The sequence below is a fragment of the Bos grunniens genome, chromosome 4 (assembly GCF_055505025.1).
Source record: "Bos grunniens cultivar Pamir isolate PY7600 chromosome 4, Bosgru_T2T1.0, whole genome shotgun sequence".
In the NCBI taxonomy this organism is placed as follows: Eukaryota; Metazoa; Chordata; class Mammalia; order Artiodactyla; family Bovidae; genus Bos; species Bos grunniens.
Window position 1 is genome coordinate 58260597 of NC_141168.1, and position 23935 is coordinate 58284531.

Below are 23935 nucleotides of genomic sequence, written 5' to 3' on the forward strand. Positions count from 1 at the left end.
AAGTTCTACCAAAAAATTACTAAATTAGATAAAAATTACTAAAAACAATGGAAATTTAAAAGGCATGATTTATAGTCATTCTATTTAAAGTATATCAAAATGCTCTTCCTTGGTTAAGACAAAATGGGTTTTACTGATTGCTAAATACTCCCTTTGGAGAAATAAATAATAAAAAGAATATTTATTAAATATTCAATCACATACATATATTATGCTTTAGATAAGCACTGCTGTGACTTTTGAGTTATTTTTATTTTTCACAATTATAAATATGAACATCCTTGCACTTAAAACTCTGTAAGCATCTCTGAGTATTTCCTTAGGATAAATTTCTAGAATAAATTTTTTGGGTAAAGCATATAAATATTTTTAGTTCCACAAAAGTTGTTTTAGAAATTTTCTAAATATTTACGTCTAAAAATTTACTAAAAATTTATGGCATACCTACCGTATTCCAGACACTGTGCAGTGAACACAGTGTGAACAGAACAGATCCTGTTCTTATTCTCCACAGTTTGTGTTAGATTGGGAAGAGGTACAAGACTGCTTATTTTGCTTCCCATTGTAAAGACAATATTTCACTTTTATAACAAAGCTTTGTAGTATAAAAGGCCTTCTCATATGGATTTTGGGTTTGGCAAGAGAAGTAAGACAGTATAAATATGAAAGTATGAAGTATAAGGAAGTTCAGGGGCACACACAGATCCAGAGATTAAAAAAAAAAAAAAAAAAGAGTAGTGAGGGGAAGGCCACTGAGAAGAGTACTGAAATCACTCAATTATTTTGCCACCACTGCAGCTCCTTCCTGACTTCTGCAGTCAAGGGTGGAAGTGGGTGTGGATGGATGGGTTCCCACACATCCAGAAACCTGTCAGTCACAACAGAATCCTGTAGTGAGTGATTGCATGTAAGGAAGAGGCCTGGTAGGTAAGTATTATAATCACCAAAGACCCCAACAATAACTATGGATACAAATAAATCTAGTAACTAATTTAGAATATCAGTATACAATCAAATCATGAGAAACAAATAGGATGGAAGAAAAACACCAAGATAAATGAGCAAATGAACTCTCAAGAAAGTGTTAATATAAGTAATAAGAGTATTAAATGAAAGTTCCAATTATTATCTTCACAGATGCTTAAGAGAACACTGTATCCATACAAATAAAACAAGCTGTAATAAAAAAGAGCTTTCAGAGATAATTAAAAAAACTAATTTGCCAAATTTAAAACCTTAAAAAAAGGTCAAATAGCAGTGTACACAACTGAAAGTTGTGTTGAAGATGCATTCATGAAATTCTGAGGAGAAAAAAGAAATAAAAAATATGATAAATATAATAATAGATGTTCAAAAAAGAGAGGCTAAAGCAAAAGAGAGAGGGAAAGAGAATATCCTTTGAGCTAAAGAAAAATTTGAGTGTTCAGATTAAAATTTCCATGAATAATTATATAAATAGAGCAGAAACTTTATTTAAAGAATAACAGCTGAAAACCTGCAACTCTGGAGAGAGATATGGACATTCAAGTACATGAAGCTCATAGGTAACTCCCCACACACACTGCAAATTCACTAGATATAATAAAACTGTCAAAAGCAAAAAATGAACTTCAAAAACAAAAAAATCATCTCATATAAGGGAACCCCTGTAAGGCTATCAGCAGATTTCTCAACAGAAACCTTGCAAGCCAGGAGAGACTGGGATTCTTAAAAGTGCTCAAATAAAAAAAATCTGCCATCTAAGAATACTTTACCTAGCAAAGCTGTCTTTCAGATGAAGGTGAGAAAGACTTTCCCAGAAAAACAAAGTTGAGGGAGTCATCATCACTAGACCTGCCTTATAAGAAATGCTAAAGAGAGTCCTTCAAGCTGAAATGAAAGAATGCTCATTAGTAACATAAACATACACGAAAGCACAAAATTAGCTAGTAAAAGTAACTATATAGTCAATCTCAGAATACTGTAATACTGTAATAGTGGTGTGTAAATCACTTAACTCTAGTATAAAAAGACTGAAGCATTAAAAAATAAATATAGCTACAATAATTTGCTAACTCATACACAATATAAGGAGATATAGATTGTGACATCAAAAGCATAAAATGGGGACGAGGGAAGTAAAAAAGCAGAATTTTTATATATAAATGAAGTTGAGCTGTTATCAGCTTAAAATAGACTCATAACTATAAGATGTATTATGATAACCACACAGCAAAAACGTGCAACAGATATGCAAAAGATAAAGGAATAAAAGTATACCACTATGAAAATCATCACATGATGAAGAAAGATAGCATGAAAGGAAGACAGACACTACAAAACAGAAAGAAAACAAGATGGCAAAAATAAGCCATCCCTATCTATTAATAATTAAGTATAAATTGATTAAATTCTCTAAAGACAAAGAGTGGCTAAATGGATAAAAAACAAGACCCAATCATGCTGCCTATGAGAGTCTCATTTTAGTTTTAAGGATATGCATGAAGGATACACACTTTTAAGTGAATGGATGACAAAAAATATCCCACTAAAATGGAAGTGAAAAGAAAGCACGGGTGAGCACGGGTGTGTGTGTGTGTGTGTGTGTGTGCGTAATCAGGAGAATCAGCCTAAGTTGAAAAATGTAACAAGAGGTACAGGATTTCCCAGGATATCCAGATCAGGCCTGTTGGAAATTTATCATCAAACCTTTGAGGATGACATGGCACTTTAGATGATCACAAAGATCTAAGATCTTGATAATGTATAAACTTTAGATAAAAAGTCTCTGAGAGGTCTCCTTCCCATCTCTCTTTGTTACTTGCATGTGTCCTCAATAGGTTTCTAATCAGTATACTTTTCCTCTGCAGACACTACACACAGAAAAAGTCCTTCCTGGCATTAAGGGACAGAAAGCTACTGAAACTGGAAAACCTGACTCTCGATCAATGCTGCTTTCAGAGAAAGGTCTTGATCAAAAGGGAGAAAGAAAAAAAAAATGGAAATCTCAATTAAATAGGAGTTGGGAGACAAAAAGGGGGCACTTTCATGCCCTGAAACAATAGAAGAGTCCAACAAGAAGAATAAGGATTCCTCTTCTTTCCTGGCAAGTAGTCAGCCAATGAAAAGCCATGAACTTTTTTGTTTACTATAGCTCTCACAACTTTGTTTTCCCTTCCGTAAAAGTGTTCTCTTCTCCTTGCTGTGCGGGACTTGCATGTGGCTCACCATGGTGGTAAACCTCAAAGTGCAATCCTCTGCTGATCCCCAGTAAACCCAATTTTGCTGAAGAAATTATCTGGCAGTCCAATTATTTTGTTAGGTCAACAATGAATAAAGGAAATGTGGCATGTGTGTATACTCTAATACAACAGAGTATTATTCCACCATAAAAAAAAAAGAAAGAAAAACAAGGAAATCCTGGCATTTGCCACTACATGGATAAACCTGGAAGGCATTATGGTACGTGAAATAGGGCAGACAAGGAAAGACAAATATTTTATGGTATCACTCGTATGTGGAATCTAAAAGTGACCCCCAAAAACGTAAAAGAAAGAGCAGAATGGTAGTTGCCAGGGTCTGGGGACTGGGCATAATGATGCGATGTTCCTTAAAGGGTACAAGCATTTAGTTATAAGATGAAGAAATTCTGAGGAAGCAATGTACAGCACAGTGACTATACTTAATAATACTGCACGGTATACTTGGCATTTGCTAAGACGGTAGGCCTTAAGTATCTACACACATACAAACACTCACAGTAACTCTGTGAGTTGATAGACGTGTTGAATGTGTTAATTAACTTTGTTGTGGTGATCACTTCACAAAATTTATGAATATCAAATCATTGCATTATCTACTTTACACATATTTATTTTGCAAAAAACTATGAAAGAGAATATGGGGAACTATTTTTATGATACTGATGTGGGGAAGTGTATCTAAGCGCAGAAATGAACAGAAAACAGAGAGTGTACAGTTGTGATTGTATAGAAATTTTAATCTTCTATAGAGCAATGACCATTAATAAGTTACAAACTGACATTCTAGAGTAAAGCCTGTTATACACACAACAGACAAAAGATTACTGTCTATACTATAAAAAGACACCATAAATAAATTTTCAAATGGACAAAATAGAAATACAAATAGCCAACAGACATATGGAAAGATGTACTTCACTGGTAAAAATGTAAAACTTCACTTCACTTTGTAAAATGAGTTACTTCTTAAAAAACTACCAATAAGAAAATGTGATTAAGAAAACTTAATAACATTGGTGTTCACAGACATGCAGAGACATGGACACTCTCACCATTATTCTCTCAGTATCCATCAAACTGTAAAATATTCATAGCTTATGACCCAGCAGTCCCATTTCAAATATGTTAACTATTCTAAATACTGAAATAAGTGTCCAAATGAATGTGTATAAAGTTGGTAATTACTCATAGCATTGGTTGTTATGACAAAAAGAGAAGTATAATCTAAACTCCACTAATGTGAGAATGGCTAAGTACACGATAGTCACTTGTGATAATGAATAAATAAAACATGGGGACTACTATAAAGTATGAGCAAGATGCTCAAGAGAAACTGCTAAATAAAGGGAAAGTTACAGAGTAATACCAGTAAAAAAAAAAAATACACTGTGCTTTCAGAAGTATTTTCTGCAATGATACAAACTAAGCCATTTATAAACAGCACTAATTGAGGAATACATCTAAGAGACGGGAAGATTTCTTCTTTTCTTGATATACTATTTTTTCTGATTGTATCACCATAAGCATACAGTTGGCCCTTGAACGACACAACAGTGAGGGGTGCAGTTGAAAGTCTGAGTATAAATTACAGTCGGCTTTCCATATACTTGGTCCCTCTGTATCCTGAAATTCAATCAACCACAGATCTAGTAATAGTATAGTGTTTATTACTGTAAAAAGTTTGCGAATAAGTGGAACCACGCAGTTCAAATCCATGTTGTTCAACAGTCAACTGTATTATTTTTGTGGTTTAAAGGACCCTTCTGCCCAGATGCCCATAGAGAGCCAGAACTTTCAGGAATGTAATCACCAAGAAAGACCTCATTTCCACCCACTTGCCCCTCAAGTCTGTCCTCTACATGGTTGTTGTTGTTTCAGTCACTAAATCATGTCCAACTCTTTCATAACCCCAAAGACTGTAGTCCACCAGGCTCCTCTTTCTCTGTTCATGGGATTTCCAGGCAAGAATATTAGAGTGAGACATTTCCTTCTCCAGGGGTTCTTCGTGACCGACAGGTGGATTCTTTACCACTGACTGAGCCACCATACCCTCTCAATTTTTTTGAGACAGCAGCCATGTATCATGGGCTTCCCAGGTGGCACTGGTGGTAAAGAACTCACTGGCCAATGCAGGAGACATAAGAGACATGGTTTTGATCCCAGAGTGAGGAAGATACCCTGGAGGAGGGTGTGGAAACCCACTCCAATATTCTTGTCTGGAGAATCCCATGGACAGAAGAGCCTGGAGGGCTATAGTCCACAGGGTTGCAAAGAGCCATTCAAGACTGAAGTAGCTTAGCACACTTGCCATGCACCCCTTCATCATCTATTATTCAATTAAATATCTTAAGTCTCTTAATGCACTCCTTATATGAATAGTTTTCAGAGCTCTAAAAACATTGTTTTTAGAATGTCAAGACACATCCTCTGGGCTCCATCTGACCAGAACAAGGTAGAGTGGATCTATTAATTCTCTTGATTTGGAAACAATTTCAACAAATAAGATTTTACCATTTCAAGTATAAGATTCTAATTAGCTCTTCTGGCTACCATACAAAGTTGTTTACTGAAAATATAAGCAGAGGGCATAGGGTTCATGGAAGCCCTGTGCACTAATTTTACAATTTTTCTGTAAATATAAATTGGCCTAAAAATAAACTTTATTAAAAAACAATAAATCTAATGGCTATATGTACAAATATAATGCAATCTGAGTTAAAATTTTTTCTCAGATGAAGTTTTCCTCACAATTTACTTCTCATGTCCTATAACAGTGTGTGCTTTAGTTATATTTTGCTTGTATTTGTTTATACCATAATTCTAGTGACTACTAAAACCACAAATAAATGTAATAAAACAGTTTTAACCATAAATGTAGGAAAAACTATTCCATGAATACTCAGAAAAGCAAGTTGCTTTCTCTGAAAGTTAAAAAAAATCACCAAAAATAACTTCAGCTTACTTCTGTTTACTGACTTTAAATTGTAGTGGTATATGAAATTAAACCAATTTAAACTTTGAGTTAATTCACAAATATAAATCCTTCAAAACAAGTCCAAATACATAAAAGAGACACAGCCATCATACAGTCTTTTTTTTTCTTTCCAAGAAGAAGAAATCTAAGTTTGGTTCATGTTTCCTTTCGTAATCGTAATGGTGAAGTTTAATGTACATTCATTTGGAAAACTGATATTATAGTAAGTTATTTAATAACTGAATATTAAAAACAACTATGATATAATTACCTTAGATAAGTGTTTGCACACAAGACACACAGAATATCACGAAAAGCCTGTGAACAGAATCAAATTGATGAAATGTCTAAGGAATTAAGTGGTATTTAAAATGCCCTGATTCATTAACAAAGACATCCCTACTAGAAGGAAGTATTTTTGTTGTTAAAACAAGTCCTTGGGAACAATGTAGTTCCAGCTCTGCCTTAGGAAAGCAGTATCTTGAAGTTGTAACCTCCTTTTCTATGAAAATAAAAGGTACTAGAGTAAATCTTTCGGGTCTAAAATTCTAAGGTTTATATATGGGTAACTTCTGACTGGAGTTTAAATTTATATTTTACTAGATGCAAGTGAGCTGTAGTTGGGGGACTGTTTCCACAAAGGAGGCAGGTTTCTCCAGGTATTTCAGAGGCTATTTTATGTCAAACTTCTAAGAAATTAGGACTCTCTCTCTATCTCTGTCTACAAAGACTATATTCCTACCTCAAACTCTTGATTATTATAAAATTAGCTGTGGCATACCTGCTTCCCTGGTCTACCTCAGCCTGAAGTGACTGCTACAGAAGGCTTAAGAGCACTTATCAAGATGTATCAGCTAATGATGAGAGAGGGAGGAGTAAAGATGAGTATGAAGCTAACGTTGGCCAAAGAGGTTTCAGCAGCATTTATAGACAAGAAATTTACAAGAACTTAAAATTTTGTACTCTGCATGATATGTGGCTTATAACTCACAGATAAACATTGAAAAAATACATAATAAAATTTGGACTCAAATGTTAAATCTAAGTTTAGAATTTTTAACTTCTCTCATTGATCCAAGAGCATCCTGCAAGGAAGAATGTTTCAAATAACAAAAATGAGATTACACTCCTTGTGACAAGCAAAAGCCTATTCAAAGGTACAGACAACAGAACACACACATTTATAGGAGTCTAAGATTCAGTAGTGTCATGGTAGAATCATACTACACATGTCTTGCTCCTTTCCTTCCCAGAAGAGATTTCACACAAGTGAAAAGTTAAATGAACATCAGAAGTATCCCTGATGTGGAAAATAAGCCATAACAGGACAAATAAAGACTGAGGCATTTATGTGGATGCAAAAGTGGAGTTAAGCTTTAATGGCTGCAGGGATGGTTATGTCTGTGTATACGTGTGGGGATGTTATGTCTGTGTATACTGTATGTTATGTCTGTGTATGTGTATATATGTGTATATGTGTGGAGATGGTTATGTCTGTGTATATGTCTGGGGATACGTGTGTCTGCATGCCAGCTACTGCACAAACATGGTTTGAGCTGTGGTATGTTTGGGGACTAGTATTACATTTATGAGGCTTTATATCTTTATTTTTAAAATAGTTAATAGTAGATCTAGCTGTCATTTTCTCCTGTGCTGGATATTTCCCCCACTGAATAGTTAATTCTTGCATTAGTACTTCCAAGTGGGACCTCATAAGAGTAACAGAAGCTGACATGATGGAATAGAGAAATTGGCTAATCTCGACTCGAGCTAAGCAGGGTCAAAGCAAGGGAGAGCAGCAAACTTGTGTGCGGTTTACTCACTCCCTCTCATCACCTCTGTCTATCCTGACACTTTCCAAGTGGTGCCTAGGGAACTAGACCAGGGGTGAAGCAGCACAGATGTAGAGGGAATGTCTTTCTCACTCATAAATTAGTCATCTTCGATGTGAAAACAAAATAATAAGAAATGCGGGAACTGAAACTACATAGAAAGATAGGCAATTTGACTTTAAATATAGAATACTGACTTCAACAGAACCAGCTGAAGTAGAGACAACTTGCTGTGACAGTAGAGAAATAATGTTACTGCTATCTGCTTAAAAGCATAAAACACCTACTGACTAAAGGCAGGGCAATTTTTCAATGATATAAATAAAGACGGTTCAAAATTGCTAAAAAACTGAGGACCCACTGTCTTTAACCAGGCTTTCAGATAAACTACTCCCAGACCAAGAAAATCTTTCAGTAGTATTTTAAACACTAGCTTTTCTATGGTGATAATACTATCTTTTTTGTGTGTGAAAACAGTGAACAGTAGAGAATGATATTTTAATGGCTATACAAATTTCTATTCATGTTTCAAAATGGATGAAGACTTCTTCGAATGTGTCTTATTTTGAAAGATACTGAAAATGTATTCTACTTTTCTTTTTTAGTACTAATAACAATTGCAATTATCTAATCATTTGGGAAATTCTTTGTTTATTGTTCCCACTGGATCAGACTGTGAGTTTCCAGAGAGGGTGGACTCGTCTTATTCACCCCAGCGTACCTACAGTGTTAACATAGTTCTTACCAGACAGTGGGTAACTGACACGCTTCTTTTGAAAGAATAAATAAAATTAAAAACTCCATATAAAGTGAGATAAAGAAAAATCTGAATAAAAAAAGGTTTCAGGGAGGGGAAGAGTCATCCTAAAAGTAAGACAGAATTCTGAGCTATTAGCACTAACCTAAGTCCTTGTCTTAAACCCAAAAGCAAGTAAAAAAAAAATTTTAAATACCTTTTTAAAGATAACATAAGTAATCACCACAACAATTGGAAGCAGTAATGTCTTTGAATATCGCACTGGCGTCTGAAATATAGCAAATTATTCCAAACATTTTTTATTAAAGTTTATACTACTATAAAAGTCTATGTCAAATTGTCACAATGAGATTTCTTAAAGGTAAAAGATATCTTTGTCATTAACAGAATATATATTATCAAGTTTCATATTCTAACATAAGAATCAAAATTATAATGAGTTGCACAAATATATCAAAAATTATAATGATAAAAACTATTAAAGCAAAATTAGCTATGGATATTATTTTTTCCTTTCTTGAGTTTTACTTCCTTTATTTATATAATAGTAAGTTTTAAAATGTGTGTTTATTGATCCCTGGGCCCTAGATTATCATCTCCTGGGCTTTAAGTTTCTATTATTTTCATTTGTGAAACTATAGGACTAACAAGGGAGAAAGACTAAGTAATTACTGTGCTTGCTAAGTCACTTCAGTCGTGTCCGACTCTGTGCGACCCCATAGACAGCAGCACACCAGGCTCCTCCGTCCATGGGATTTTCCAGGCAAGAGTACTGGAGTGAGGTGCCACTGCCTTCTCCAAAGTAATTACTGTAAGTATAAATAAATACTGAAACAAAAGCAGCAGCTAAATAATTCTCATGAGTTGTGATAGGGAGTGATTTACCACTTAACTACATGATATATTTCTTAAAGGCAGGAACCAAGTTATTTAACTCTTTGTAGTCCTATTACAAACTGCCTCATAGATAATTAATGGTCAATAATTGTTTTTGAATGAATGTATGACTGATTTGACAGATAAGAGAATAATATATGATTACTAGCATATTTACTTGGCAACATTTTATTATAAAATTTTGTAATATTTGAGATATTAAGTGAAAGAAAACTGAATTTTTAAAAAATAAAACAGTAATTTGGGTTTATTTTTCCTGAAGGCTCTCATACCTCCAACTGACCTAGATTATGAAAAGTAACTGAACTGCAATAATAGTAACTGACCATAGGTCACATCCTGTGCACTTGCCCTGGTAGGGGCCACTGTTTACTGATTTTACATGTACGAAACTAGATGAGAATGGCCATATTATTAGCAAAAGTTATCATAAAAAATGATAAGAATAAATAAACTGGGTGTTTCTAAATAAAATTTTTGAGTTTCAGATTAAAGAGAAACTTAAGAGCAAGAACTCATCATACCTGTAGAGGAAAAAAATAAAAGAATCATTCATACCGCTGTTTCCATGAAGTCAAATTCAGGAGCACAGGTGTAAATTAAGGTATCAAAATCTGTATATCTTAAGATTCTGGCGGCAATAAGGTCACTCAGGCGAATCTGGAAGAAAAATTAAAATTATAAAAATAATTATAGTTAATAATAATTGATTTGCTGCAGCAGTAATAATGTCTACAGAGAAGATATATCCATGGTACATGGATGCCCCTTCAAGAAAACAAAAAATACAGTGAACCCCATTATGTGCTGAGTTATGAAAAAAATTGAAAAAAAATTGAAATATCAAGAGAAATGAAAAGGAAAAAGAAGTCAGGAAAAATAAGTAAATAAGATGATAATATAAAGAATGAGCTAAAATCAACATTTGCTGGGCACAAACCACCATGCAGTTGACCATGAAATTTTATGATCAGATCATTTATCAAGAACAAAACATTTCATGTTAACCCCTTTTACCACATATTGTAAATCATTAACAAATTTTCTGTGTGTTGTCATTTTCACAAAGCCTCATACATTAAGGACAATTTTTTGGTGCTTCTTGAATTTTTCAGACATACATTGAAGCCATTAACAACGAAGCTATTCTTCAAGAGAATTACAACAACTATACATACCACTCTGATTTAGTTACTTGGTCTGGAAGGCCTTTAAAATAAATACCATCAACTAAATCCAATGTAGAACTATTTTCTACTGATCATTTATTATTTACTTTGGTGAGACAATTATTTTTACGCTGCATCCTTAGAAGGTAAGAAAAATATCTGGTATGCAAAGCAGTAATTCAAATTACTTTACAAGAACATAAATTATTTATATCAACTTTGATGATTATGGTTTTCAATTACTCATTATTGCATTATCTACCAGTACCAAACATACTTCACAGTTAAACTTTATTTTTCCAATTTAGAGTAGGGCTGGTGACTAATGATAATTTAACCAAGCCACTTTAGTTTCAAGTCTTTCTCACAGTTGTCACATAGAAGTCACTTAAGAATACCAAGGGTGTATGTGTGTGTGTATGTTTTAGGATTTGTAAAGAGTTGAGTGACAATGTAGGGCAAGTCAAGAAAGAAAATCACAGATCAACTTAATAGTAACTTGAGATGCCTAAATAAAGTTTACCATAAAATATACATCCCCTAAAGAATAAAAATTTAAGAATGACAAATAAACCTAATAAACCATAATGCAGAGCTAATAGTAAATGACAAATCCTTATATTTTGAAATTTCATTTACCATTAATAGGGCCAATTGTACTGGATAATGATAGCACTTGTCATTTTAAGAGAGTTAACTATGATAATCCCTTGTTAAGTTTGAAGCAATTTCATCAGCAGACAGGGTTCTAACTGGAGAGTACCTGATATGGTAAATTTCAGGGTAGATTATTGCATGATACACTCATCTATCTTCTATCCAAACAGAAAGTGCTAAAAATCAAAAGTTAAATTCATGCACTGCTTTCTATTCCCTAAACAAATTAGCTGATAGGAATTTATCTTTGAAAACAGCCATCATTTGAGGCATGAGCCTTAAAACAGACAGAAACACTGTACATTAGGGATGTGGTCCATATATGTTCTAGAAGATGAAAAGATACAGAATTTTTATCATATTCTTTATATAAGAAAAATTTTAAAGATATCAAATCACACCTTTAGTGTCTAATTATAAATAAAACTTTGAGTTCTATACTTCAAAGTTGAGGACAGACTGTTCATATTTACATTTATAATGAATCAATAACTTGCTAAACAAATTATTTGTATTTTAACCAAAATATAACCAACTATTTAACATAATTTTTCCAAGAAGGTTTAGTCACCATTCATTAATGTACTTTTTTCTTAGTGGGCTGAAAAAAATCTACAGGATTTTAGTACTGACTCTGCCAATAACCAGCTTGGGACTTTGAAGAAGGTACTCAGCCTCCATAAAATATAGAGGTTTCATTTTAAAATAGATGGTTTCAAAGTCTTCTCCAACTATGCATTTACAGAACTCTTAATGTTCTGACTAGAAAGTACTTACATGGTCTGAAACACCTAAAATTTTAGATGTCAGAAATTTCAAAATGATTGTTCCAAAAAACCAAGCACTACCTTGAATTACCTAGAAAATAAACAAAATAGATGAAGTCAGAAGACTAAAAAGCTCTTTCTCTTGGAAATTATTAATAACAAACATTCTAATAACAAGTCCTAAGTAAAAGGGAAACACAAACTTGAAGAATTTTTAAATAAAAAAAAAAATTTTTTTTTAAATAAGGTAATGAAAACTACATACTAGAAACTAAGGAATGTATGTAACACAGTGATCAGAAGAAAATGCATGTCCTCAAAAACTTTTATCAATAAAATAATGGGGGAGAATGGATACATGTATATGTATGGCAGAGTCCCTTTGCTGTTCCACTGAAACTATCACAACACTCTTAATCAGCTATATCCCAATGCAAAATAAAAAGTTTGTAAAAATTAGAGTAAAAATAAATGAAAAGCCTGACTCAAACATCTAGATAAAAAAAAAAAAAAAAAAACAAAATTAAAAGGAAACACGTGAAAGGAAATACTCAAAAGAAAAATAGTCAATTATATTTACACCTATGTGTATCCATTTTGTTGTCCTTTATTTCTTCTGAATGTTCTAAGATTCTTTCTCTCATCATTTACTTCCTGCTTCAAGGACTTCCATTTAAGGGTTGCTCTGCTAAAAACAAATTCTTAGTTTTCCTTCATCTGAGAATACGTTTTACTTCCTCTTCATTTCAAAAAGACACTTTCACTGTATATGTAAATTATCATTCACAATTCTTTCCAGCATTTTTCAAATGCTGTGCCACATCCTTCTGGCTCCCATAGTTATAGAAAAGAAGTCTGGTGTGATTGAAATCTGTTTGGGCCTAAAGGTAATATCCCATTTCTCCCTGTTTTCAAAACTTTTTCTTTGCCTTTAGTTTGCAGCAGTTTATGATTGTGCCTTAACATGGATTTTGTTAGCTTTATCCTACTTTGGATTCACTCAGTTTCATGACATATATACATATATACATACACATACACATGCATATGGCTACTTTTGGGTTGCTAATCTTTTCTTTTGTATTTTAGATCCATGGAGTCATTTTTAGTATATATGGAATTTAAAAATCTATGTTCATGAGTAAAGCGAAGTTGAAAGTGAAGTTGCTCAGTCGTGTCTAATTCTTTGCGACCCCATAGACTATAGCTTACCAGGTTCCTCTGTCCATGGGATTTTCAGGCAAGAACACTGGAGTGGGTTGCCATTTCCTTCTCCAGGAGATCTTCCCAACCCAGGCACTGAACCCAGGTCTCCCTGAGTGTTCATGAGTAAACCTAGGCTTAACCATACTGTTCATGCCTGACCTTCAGTTCAGTTCAGTAGCTCAGTCGTGTCCGACTCTTTGTGATCCCATGAATCGCAGCACACCAGGCCTCCCTGTACATCACCAACTCCCAGAGTTCACTCAAACTCATGTCCATCGAGTCGGTGATGCCATCCAGCCATCTCATCCTCTGTCGTCCCCTTCTCCTCCTGCCCCCAATGCCTCCCAGCATCAGAGTCTTTTCCAATGAATCAATTCTTCGCATGAGGTGGCCAAAGTATTGGCGTTTCAGCTTTAGCATCAGTCCTTCCAATGAACACCCAGGACTGATCTCCTTCAGAATGGACTGGTTGGATCTCCTTGCAGTCCAAGGGACTCTCAAGAGTCTTCTCCAACACCACAGTTCAAAAGCATCAATTCTTCGGTGCTCAGCTTTCTTCACAGTCCAACTCTCACATCCATACATGACCACTGGAAAAACCACAGCCTTGACTAGACGGACCTTTGTTGGCAAAGTAATACCTCTACTTTTCAATATGCTATCTATGTTGGTCACAACTTTCCTTCCAAGGAGTAAGCGTCTTTTAATTTCATGGCTGTAATCACCATCTGCAGTGATTTTGGAACCCAAAAAATAAAATCTGACACTGTTTTCACTGTTTCCCCATCTATTTCCCATGAAGTGATGGGACAAGATGCCATGATCTTAGTTTCTTGAATGTTGAGCTTTAGATTACCAATAAAATTTTGTTTTCCTTTTTGTAAGGATTTACATTCCTTATGATACACACAGAGTTCCCCTTGGGTTTTGAGTAAATTTCAGCATAAGCTCAATTCAATATTTACCTTGCAACTAAAAACTGAGGTCTCCCATTAAGCACTGAGTTTGTTCCTATTGAGGAAAACTGTAAGTGAATCACTTAGGCCTAAAAGTACTTGTTTAGGCTTTATGTCATAAATACTTATCTTTGCTAAAGATACACAGAAGCGAAAAATAGAGAATACCTAGTACCTAGCAAGGGGAAAAAGAGTCTTTCTTCCAACTTACCATATGATGGTAAAGAATATTAAAATTAGGGTTTGATCACTCATAAGTGACAATTTTCCTATACATTGTTTTACTATCATTCAATTCAAAAACATAAGGATTTCCTTGTTTTCAAATTTCCCAATTATGACAGAATAAGATATGCAACATAATCTTTATTCCACAGGCATGTAAGAATTACTTCGAGTAATAAAATAGATGTTTTCGTAAAAAAAAAAAAAGCGTCAGTTCAAAACAGTTTTGCCTTTTCTTTTACTCTTTTCAAAAAAAATTAGCCATATAGCTGTTTAGATGACTATGGTGGTTCATTTCTCCCTTTTGCAAGAGACTGGTGGTATTAATTATATCAGTTTAAAAACATACATATAAGCTGTATGTTTTCCAAAATCACGGCAGATGGTGACTGCAGCCATGAAATTAAAAGACGCTTACTCCTTGGAAGGAAAGTTATGACCAACCTAGATAGCATATTCAAAAGCAGAGACATTACTTTGCCAACAAAAGTCCGTCTAGTCAAGGCTATGGTTTTTCCTGTGGTCATGGATGGATGTGAGAGTTGGACTGTGAAGAAGGCTGAGAACCGAAGAATTGATGCTTTTGAACTGTGGTGTTGGAGAAGACTCTTGAGAGTCCCTTGGACTGCAAGGAGATCCAACCAGTCCATTCTGAAGGAGATCAGCCCTGGATGTTCTTTGGAAGGAATGATGCTAAAGCTGAAACTCCAATACTTTGGCTACCTCATGCGAAGATTTGACTCATTGGAAAAGACTCTGATGCTGGGAGGGATTGGGGGCAGGAGGAGAAGGGGACGACAGAGGATGAGATGGCTGGATGGCATCATTGACTAGATGGATGTGAGACTGAGTGAACTCCGGGAGTTGGTGATAGACAGGGAGGCCTGGCATGCTGCGATTCATGGGGTCGCAAAGAGTCGGACATGACTGAGCCACTGAACTGAACTGAACTGAAGCTGAATATTCATAATATCTTAACTTTTCCCTCATTCAGAGTTTTGTTTCTTTGAAATTCTTGAGTTGAAAGCTTTTTATTCTTTCTGATCTAAAATTGGAAATATACAAGACAATAAACTTTCCTCTGAGCACAATGTTGGCAGAATTCCCTAAATATCCATAGGCACTGCTGACTTGCTGTCATTTTACAATAATTTGTAATTAAAACTTTGCTTTTCTTTTGAGTTCAATTATTAAATAAAAATCTTTAAATTTTCTTTTGATTTCTTGGTTTAATCTCTTAAAAAACAGGCATTGCCAATTTTTCTAAAATAAAATAAACTCATATATCACACATTAGAAAAGTAATGTGATTCAATAACTTAAGTGCATTTTCATCATGGTTGTGGGAGAATGCTTCCAGTAATGAAAAACTGGCAACTCATCCCATTTTGTTTATTTGTATTCTGAGTAGATATTTACCTTATATTTTCCAGTTTTACCGTAACAATATATAATATGTAATCACACAGTTCTTCTATATGGCAGATTTTATTTTTTAGAAAGAGTACATTAAAGACCCAGAGTAAAAGAATGTTATCTGCCTGATATTATAAGAATTAAGTCATTGCAACACCTACCTAATAAAATACTTACTTTACTTTGTAACATAACACACAAGTACAAAGGTGACCTGGGCCACTCATGTGTACATTTGGGAACAAGTGAAACAAAGATCAGGTAATGGCTGAGTTGAAATTACAAAGGAACTGTGAGATTGTAAGGAAAATATTAAAAAGACAAAGATAATAAGAATCTAAAGATGGAAGATGAAGGAAAGATTGATGATGAATAAATGCAGAAAAAACAAACATGGACAGCAGGGACAGAACTACAGATTGAGTTATGTTGAAGAGAAGGTTACTAAATCTAAAGAAAAAAAAAACTCAAAGCAAATAGAAAAAAAAATTAAAAGCAAGGTAGTAGGGGTATAGCAGAATGAAAAGTAAAGAAGAAAGGCCTGAGAGTAGTGCTGAAATAAATGAACTAACTTCTTGAAAAGGACTTGCAGATGTTGCTAAGGACTATTTCCCACCTTGTGAAAGTAGCTTAATATTTATTAACTATAAATCATTCAATTCTTAAAGTCCATTATTTGTATTCAGTTTATAGAAATAAAGAAGGATTTGAAGAAATTGTGGTAAAAATGTTGAACCTTACCCAAAAGTGGAGTTCAGATACTCCAAATCTTTGAATTTTATTTCTCTTTAGAATTATCACCTAAAATGCATATGATATAAAATAAAATAATTAAATAAAATTAACATTTATATTTTATATGAATGATACATTTCAAAAATCATGCAGCCAACCCCTTCTACCTTGGTTATCACCAGACATTTTCCTTCATTGTTGATTTTTCTGAATTTGAACATGGAAAATTTTTGGGGGGTGTAAGAGCCAAATGCTTTCTGTGCCAAAAAGTTGACTCTAGGATCAAGTTAATTCCTCACTGAGTTACTTGGGATGTTTTATGTACGAAAACTCCTCTGAGGAGGCAGATAGTGTGGGAAAGGTACATTCCATGCAAGTGTACACATAAGTTACCCAGCAAAAGGAGAATTCTTCCTCTCCAAACTCCCACATATTTTAAAATGTTAAAAAATATGTCTAACTGAATTTATAAGAAAGAAAAGGTACTTATCAGGTGCCAAGGAAAGGAGGTGATTTTTAAAAACTAAACCATTAATTAGGAGAGAACCTATGACAGTTTTTAAGGAGGTCTGTAGGCCAGAGTTACAGTGTTACAAATGTGAGCTTATATTAAAAGGGAGGGCAGCAGAATTGACTTGAAGCTATGTAAGGCTAATTAAGACTCGTGCAGACATTTTGAGATCCCAGGGATCCTCAAAATCCCTGGGATCCTTGGTGCTATCAACTAAATATTTATATCCCTGTACAAATCTGTATGTTGAAATGATAATCTCAAATGCAACATATTTAGATGTGGAAACTTTGTGAGGTAATTATATAACATTATGAAAGTGGGAACTTCATAAATGGGCTTAATGTCTTTCTAAGAAGAGACATAACAAAGAAAATCCCTTTCTCCATCATGGGAGGACAAAGCAGATATCCGTCTATACATCAAAAAGAAAGCTCTTACCAAGAACTAAATCAGGTGACATCTTGATCTTGCACATTCCAGCATTTAGAATTGTAAGAAATAGATTTCTACAAAAGCTACCCAGTCTGGTATTTTTATTATAGCAGTCTAAATTGACAAAGATGTACAGGGAGGTATTTGTTTATTCTCAAGTTGGTATTGAAAAATAAAGGCTCCAATGAGAAACAAATCTTAGGCCTGTGTATGATTTAGATCTGGAGGAGAATTCTGTATCATCTATTTGGCCCAAGATGAACCAGATTTCCTGAACTTCCAACAACAGAAAAATATAAATTTAACATATTATACAATGCAAAATTGCTTGTAAATGCAAAATACAAGAAATAAACCAAGTGCCCAGACATAGGACAGTGCTTAAATTATCTATAGAATATGCAGAAGGGAATACTAACTATGAAATTATAAGGAAGGTTGAAGATCTCTATCCAGGAAAGGTTAATAAGTGATACCCAGGATAGGCTGATAAATCAAAAATGCAAAAGACTATAGTATGCTACCTTTCATGTAATTAAGAGGGGTTATGATAAAATATATATGTAATATTTATTAGTGCAAAAAAGAAAAAAGTAAATGGGTAAACTAGAAAACCAATGAGCTATCTCACTTATAAGATACAGGGAGGGGACTTCCCTGGTGAAGTCCCTGTGGTTAAGAATCCATACTGCAATGCATGGGACGCAGGTTCAATTCCTGGTTGGGGAACTAAGATCACACGCGCCTCAAAGCAGCTGGGCCCCCTCGCCACAAACGGAGAGTCCGTGTGCCACCATGAAAGATCCCACATGATGCAATGAAGATCCTAGGACCCAACACAGCCAAATAAATAAATACTTTTTTTAAAAGAAATAGGCAGGACCAAGGTAAAAAGAAAAGTGGAGAGAATGAGGTGGAAAGGAGGAGAGAGAGTGGTATTTTCTGAGTATAAGATGTATATTTCTTATTCCTAGAAACATGGTACTTTTCACCACAAAAATAATTAAAATCAATCAAGAGGGAACTTTTGCTCGTGGTCAAAGTTGGTACAACAGGGAAGAAATTTACTTTCCCATCTTTAACAACTAAAAACAAGCAAAATAAGTAAGAGACTACTATGAACAATTAAATGTCAATGTATTATATCATTAAAAAATGGATCTATTCCTAGAAGCATATAATCTACCAAGACAGAATCATGAAGGAACAAAAACTCTGATCACACCTATAACTAGTAAGGATATTGAATCACATTCAAAAATTTCTCAAAAAAGAAAAGCGGGACCAGTTGGCTTTACTGGTGAATTCTACCAAATATTTCAAGAACTAATGTCAGTCCTTCTCAAATCCTTCCAAAAAACTGAATAGAAAGGAATAATTCCAAACATATTGCATAAGGTCAGCGTGTTTCTGATACCAAAGTTAGACAAGGACACTACAACAAAACGAAACTATAGACCAATATCCCAGATGAACACAGATGCAAAAGTTCTTATCAAAATATTATCAAACCAAATTTAACATCACATTAAAGGATCACACACAATTGTCAAGTGATAATTATCTTTGCAATGCTAGGATGGTTCAACATAACAAGGGATAAAAATCACATAATCATTTCAATCAATGCAGAAAAACATTTGATAAAATCTGACGCCCTTTCATGATAAAAACTCTCAACAAACTAAATGGAAATTATCTCAACATAATTAAGATCTTATTTTAAAATCCCATTGCTAACATCATACTCAATAGTGAAAAACTAAAAGCTTTCCTTTAAGATCAGGAACAAGGAAAATGTAAAATTATCTCTGTTCACAGATGGCATCATCTTAAATGTGGAAGACACTAAAGATTCTATACACACACACAGTGTTAGAACTAATAAGTTCTGCAAAGTAGCAGGGTACAAACTCAATAAAGAAACTATGTTGTATTTCTATACATTAACAATGAGCTATCTAAAAAGGAAATTAAGAAAATAATGCTATTCACAATAGCCTAAAAATTATAAAATAGTAAGGATAAACATAACCAAAGAGGTGAAAGGTTTATACACTGAAAACACTGTTGAAAGAAATTAAAGGAGACACAAATGCAAAGACAGTAGTTGCCTTTCTGTGTCTGATTTATTTCACAGAGTATTATGTCCAGGTCTACCCACGTTGTCACAAATGGTAGAAAATCTTTAGCTACTATTTCCAGTGCCTTTCATAGAGCCAGACTGATATCTAATATTATAATATATTCCTTTCATATGAAGGACCTTCTTTAATATTTCTTTTAAAACTGCTGGTCATAAACTCTATTTTGCCTTCATTCTTGAAAGACATGTTTGCTGAATATAGAATTGTAGATAGCATTTTTAAGTATTTTAAAGATGTTGCTTGACTGTTTTATTGCTTGTATTTTTTTCTTATGAAAACTCTGACATCCTTACTCTTTGTTCTTCTATATTTAATATGTCTTACTTCTCTTGCTGCTCTTAAGATTTTATCATTGACTTTGAACAAACTGATAATATGCCTTACTATATAGCTTTATGTTTCTTGTACTTGAGATTCATTGAATCATCCAGAAGATCATAATTTTCATCAAATTTGGAAAATTTTTGGTCATGATTTCTTCAAATATTTTTCTAGCTCCTCCCAACTCCACTGATTTAGACATGTACTTTTCATATATAAACTGTAACTGGGGGATTAGAAGATCAGCATTTTGCAATCCTTATTGAATTAATGAATCTGGTACTAAGCACTGGAGGCTGTGATCATAAAAAGAGAGGTACCAGATAGAAGTGCTTTCTGCATAAAGAACAATACTATCAACTTACCAAAGGTATTAAACTTGAACATGTCTAAGGTTTAGATTCAAGTATTAATACAGAAGACAAAAGAAGATGTAAAGCTGCCTCATAAGGACTCAGAGAGTTAAATCTAGATCACAGAACCCTTCACATGTTCAATGACCCAGGTTTTCCAACAAATAAATATTCCAGGAAGAATACATGGAGACATATTAGAAGCCTGTAGATTAAAAACAGAAACTTGATAAAATTATAAGGAAAAGCTTGGAGTGATCAAGTGATCTTGACCATAGCCAAGATAGACGCTACTGTTTTAGAGACCCTCTACGTCACGTGGAGGGCTTCTCGAATGGTTAAAAAAGTTCTGGCTTTGAGGTGATGGTATTTTAAGGATGTATAACAGTCCTTAATAACAGTATTATTAATACTTATCAGTATTAGTCAGTATATGAAATATTGGTTTTATAAAGCTTTCTATATCTGCTATATTTTAAAATAAAAAAGGTTTTCATAAAAAGAGGTGGATGAGCAGAATATAACAAGTTCTCTACTCTGTAATGCTGAAAAAGTTTGACAAAATGCTGAAAAGAGCCTGTGTTTTTTGGAGATAGAAAAAGGAGAGCTTACTCACTGTGAGGCAAAAAAAAAAAAAAAAAAGTATGGGGAGATAAAAATGTTAAAAACCTAAATTTCAAGAATACAATATGGCAGAACCAATACAATATTGTGAAGTTTAAAAAAAAAAAAGAATATATATGTGTGTGTGTGTGTGTGTGTGTGTGTAACTGAGTCACTTTGCTCTACAGCAGAAACTGGCACAACATTGTAAAACAACTATACTTCAACTTTGAAAAGTGAAGGAAAAAACCTTAAATCTCGAAAGATTCAATCAATGCACCATATGTGGAAAAGTGCTGTATTTTTGTATTTCTGTATTATCATTTTCTGATCATTGTGGAAAGGGAATATCCCAGGAACATTCCAGTGAAGGAGAACATTCCAGGTACTGGCATATGAACATCAAAAGTGTGACTATAAGGTAATAAAACTGATTTACTGAACCACCATTCCAAATACAACTTCAAATGAGAGTTATTCCATGAAAGTAAGTTACATGAGGAGACTATACACTTATTCTAATTAGGTTGCCATTGCTCAAAACAGTTTGGAACTCCTCTTTATAAACTTTATAATTCAGAGTTTATTTCCTTGTGGGTGCAAGAAAATCGGTCTTATTACTTTATTGTCACACCATATTTTGATCAAGATCTGTATTACCCAGTCCAATCACCCACCTTAGTCACAAGACTTTGGTCGTTTTCAAAAATCAAATCCACCCTTGAAAGACGCAGATTTGCCAGCATTGAAGATATTCAAAAGAATGTGCCACAGTCTGTGAAGGCAATTCAGAGGAATTCCAAAAATGCTTTGGGCAATGGCAGTGTCACTGCAATAAGTATTTAGCCTACTGAAGTGACTTAGAAGGAAATAAATAATTTTTATCATAAATTATGGCATATTTTAAAAAGTAAGTCATTACTTTATTATTTAAAAAATAGTTACTGGGGTATCGGCTTAAAAAGGTAAACCTTCCTTATATTATTTTTGAAGGATGAGATAGAGAAAAGCATTATCTTGGGAAAACTTCTCATGTGAGTAATAATCCAGAAAGGGCCCTATTTGTTCTTGTTAACTGTTGTTGTGCTCAGTCTTGTCCGACTCTTGGTGACTTCATGGACTATAACCCATTAGGCTCCTCTGTCCATGGAATTTTTCAGGCAAGAATACTGGAGCAGGTTGCCATTTCCTACTCCAGGGGATCTTCCTGACCCAGGGATTGACCCCACATCTTTTGCATCTCCTGCATCGGCAGGCAGATTCTTCATCACTAGTGCCACTTGAGAAACCCATTTATTCTTTCTCACCTACATTAAATGGTTAAAATTGCTATTTGAAGGTAAAAAAAAAATCTTTATGAGCTTAACAAACACTCACCAATGTTATTATCAGAGATGAAGAATAGTAAGAAGATAAATACATTGGATTTCCAAACATGAATACAAAACAAAGCAAAACTGAAATCTGAAAATTGAAAAAAATACATTTTATAGTTATTAAATAAATATCATAATTCATACTTTGTCTACAAGGATACAGTCATTTCTAATATAAACTTTATTTGCATAGAATATTAATAAATAGATCTTGACCAAGTGATAACAGAATTTCAACACACTGACAGGCTGTAAGTATCTTCAACACCATAAATACTATATAACAGAATTTAATTTTTTTCTCATTTGCAACCTGGCACAAAGAAAAAGCAATGGTACCCCACTCCAGTACTCTTGCCTGGAAAATCCCATGGACAGAGGAGCCTGGTAGGCTACAGTCCATGGGGTCGTTAAGAGTCAGACACGACTGAGCGACTTCACTTTCACTTTCCACTTTCATGCATTGGAGAAGGAAATGGCAACCCACTCCAGTGTTCTTGCCTGGAGAATCTCAGGGACGGGGGAGCCTGGTGGGCTGCCGTCTATGGGGTCGCACAGAGTCGGACACGACTGAAGCGACTTAGTAGTAGTAGTAGTATAAAGAAAAAACTATTATTTCTACTGATTTAATAATGGAGTGATATAAAAAGAAAGACTTAGTTATAAGTATTAGTTTTCTAATCTGAGTTTTGTTAAACTACTTGAGGACTTCTCTCAATAAGGAAGTTTTATTTTACATTCTTATTAAAGATTTTCATTTTTTATTTTCTTAAAGGAGATGTGTTTGGAAACTAATATAAAAACAATAATGGAAAAAATTTACAGTCCTGCAAAGTATTAAAAACCTCTGGCCTCAGAGAGAAAAGGCAGTTTCAAAAGTAGCAACAATAATAATAAAACAAAAAATTTTAAAGTTTCATTGAGTACAAAACATCTGCAGTCTAGTTGAAAGTATAGTTGCTCTAATATGTCATTCAGTTATCCTTCTAATATTATCAACATCATATGTATTAAACACTACCTGAGAGGAGATATATAACACAGTCAGTTCTATTTTATAAACTCTGAAATCTTATTTTAATATATGACTTATAAGTATTTAAAACATTACCATGTTTGCATGAATTATCTTTTGAAACTTGTTTGGCTCAATGTACCCCACAACATACATAGGAAATAATGAGGCTATCTGAAATAAAAACATAAAAAAGCAGAAGTGAAAAAAATGTAGAAAAGCATTTCTCTATTCATTAGCAAAGTAATTGTAAGAGGACAGTCATATTTCTAATAATTAGAGTCAGAATAATGTGAACCAACCTCCTCACTAATGACTAGAACAGCTCGAAAAAATACTAA

The 23935-nt window shown here is 33.9% G+C and overlaps 1 protein-coding gene across 1 annotated transcript in view; it reads right to left on the reverse strand.

Annotated features, from left to right (window-relative positions):
* DPY19L2 (dpy-19 like 2) overlaps positions 1–23935 on the reverse strand; it is a 95739-nt gene that overhangs the window by 23140 nt on the left and 48664 nt on the right. Inside the window, exons 10-16 of the mRNA XM_086396525.1 lie at positions 23691–23768; positions 22581–22667; positions 16840–16899; positions 12306–12386; positions 10261–10362; positions 9002–9073; positions 6488–6534 (exon numbers count right to left, since the gene is read on the reverse strand). Coding sequence (XP_086252651.1) covers positions 6488–6534; positions 9002–9073; positions 10261–10362; positions 12306–12386; positions 16840–16899; positions 22581–22667; positions 23691–23768 — 527 coding nt within the window. The remainder of the gene's footprint in view (positions 1–6487; positions 6535–9001; positions 9074–10260; positions 10363–12305; positions 12387–16839; positions 16900–22580; positions 22668–23690; positions 23769–23935) is intronic.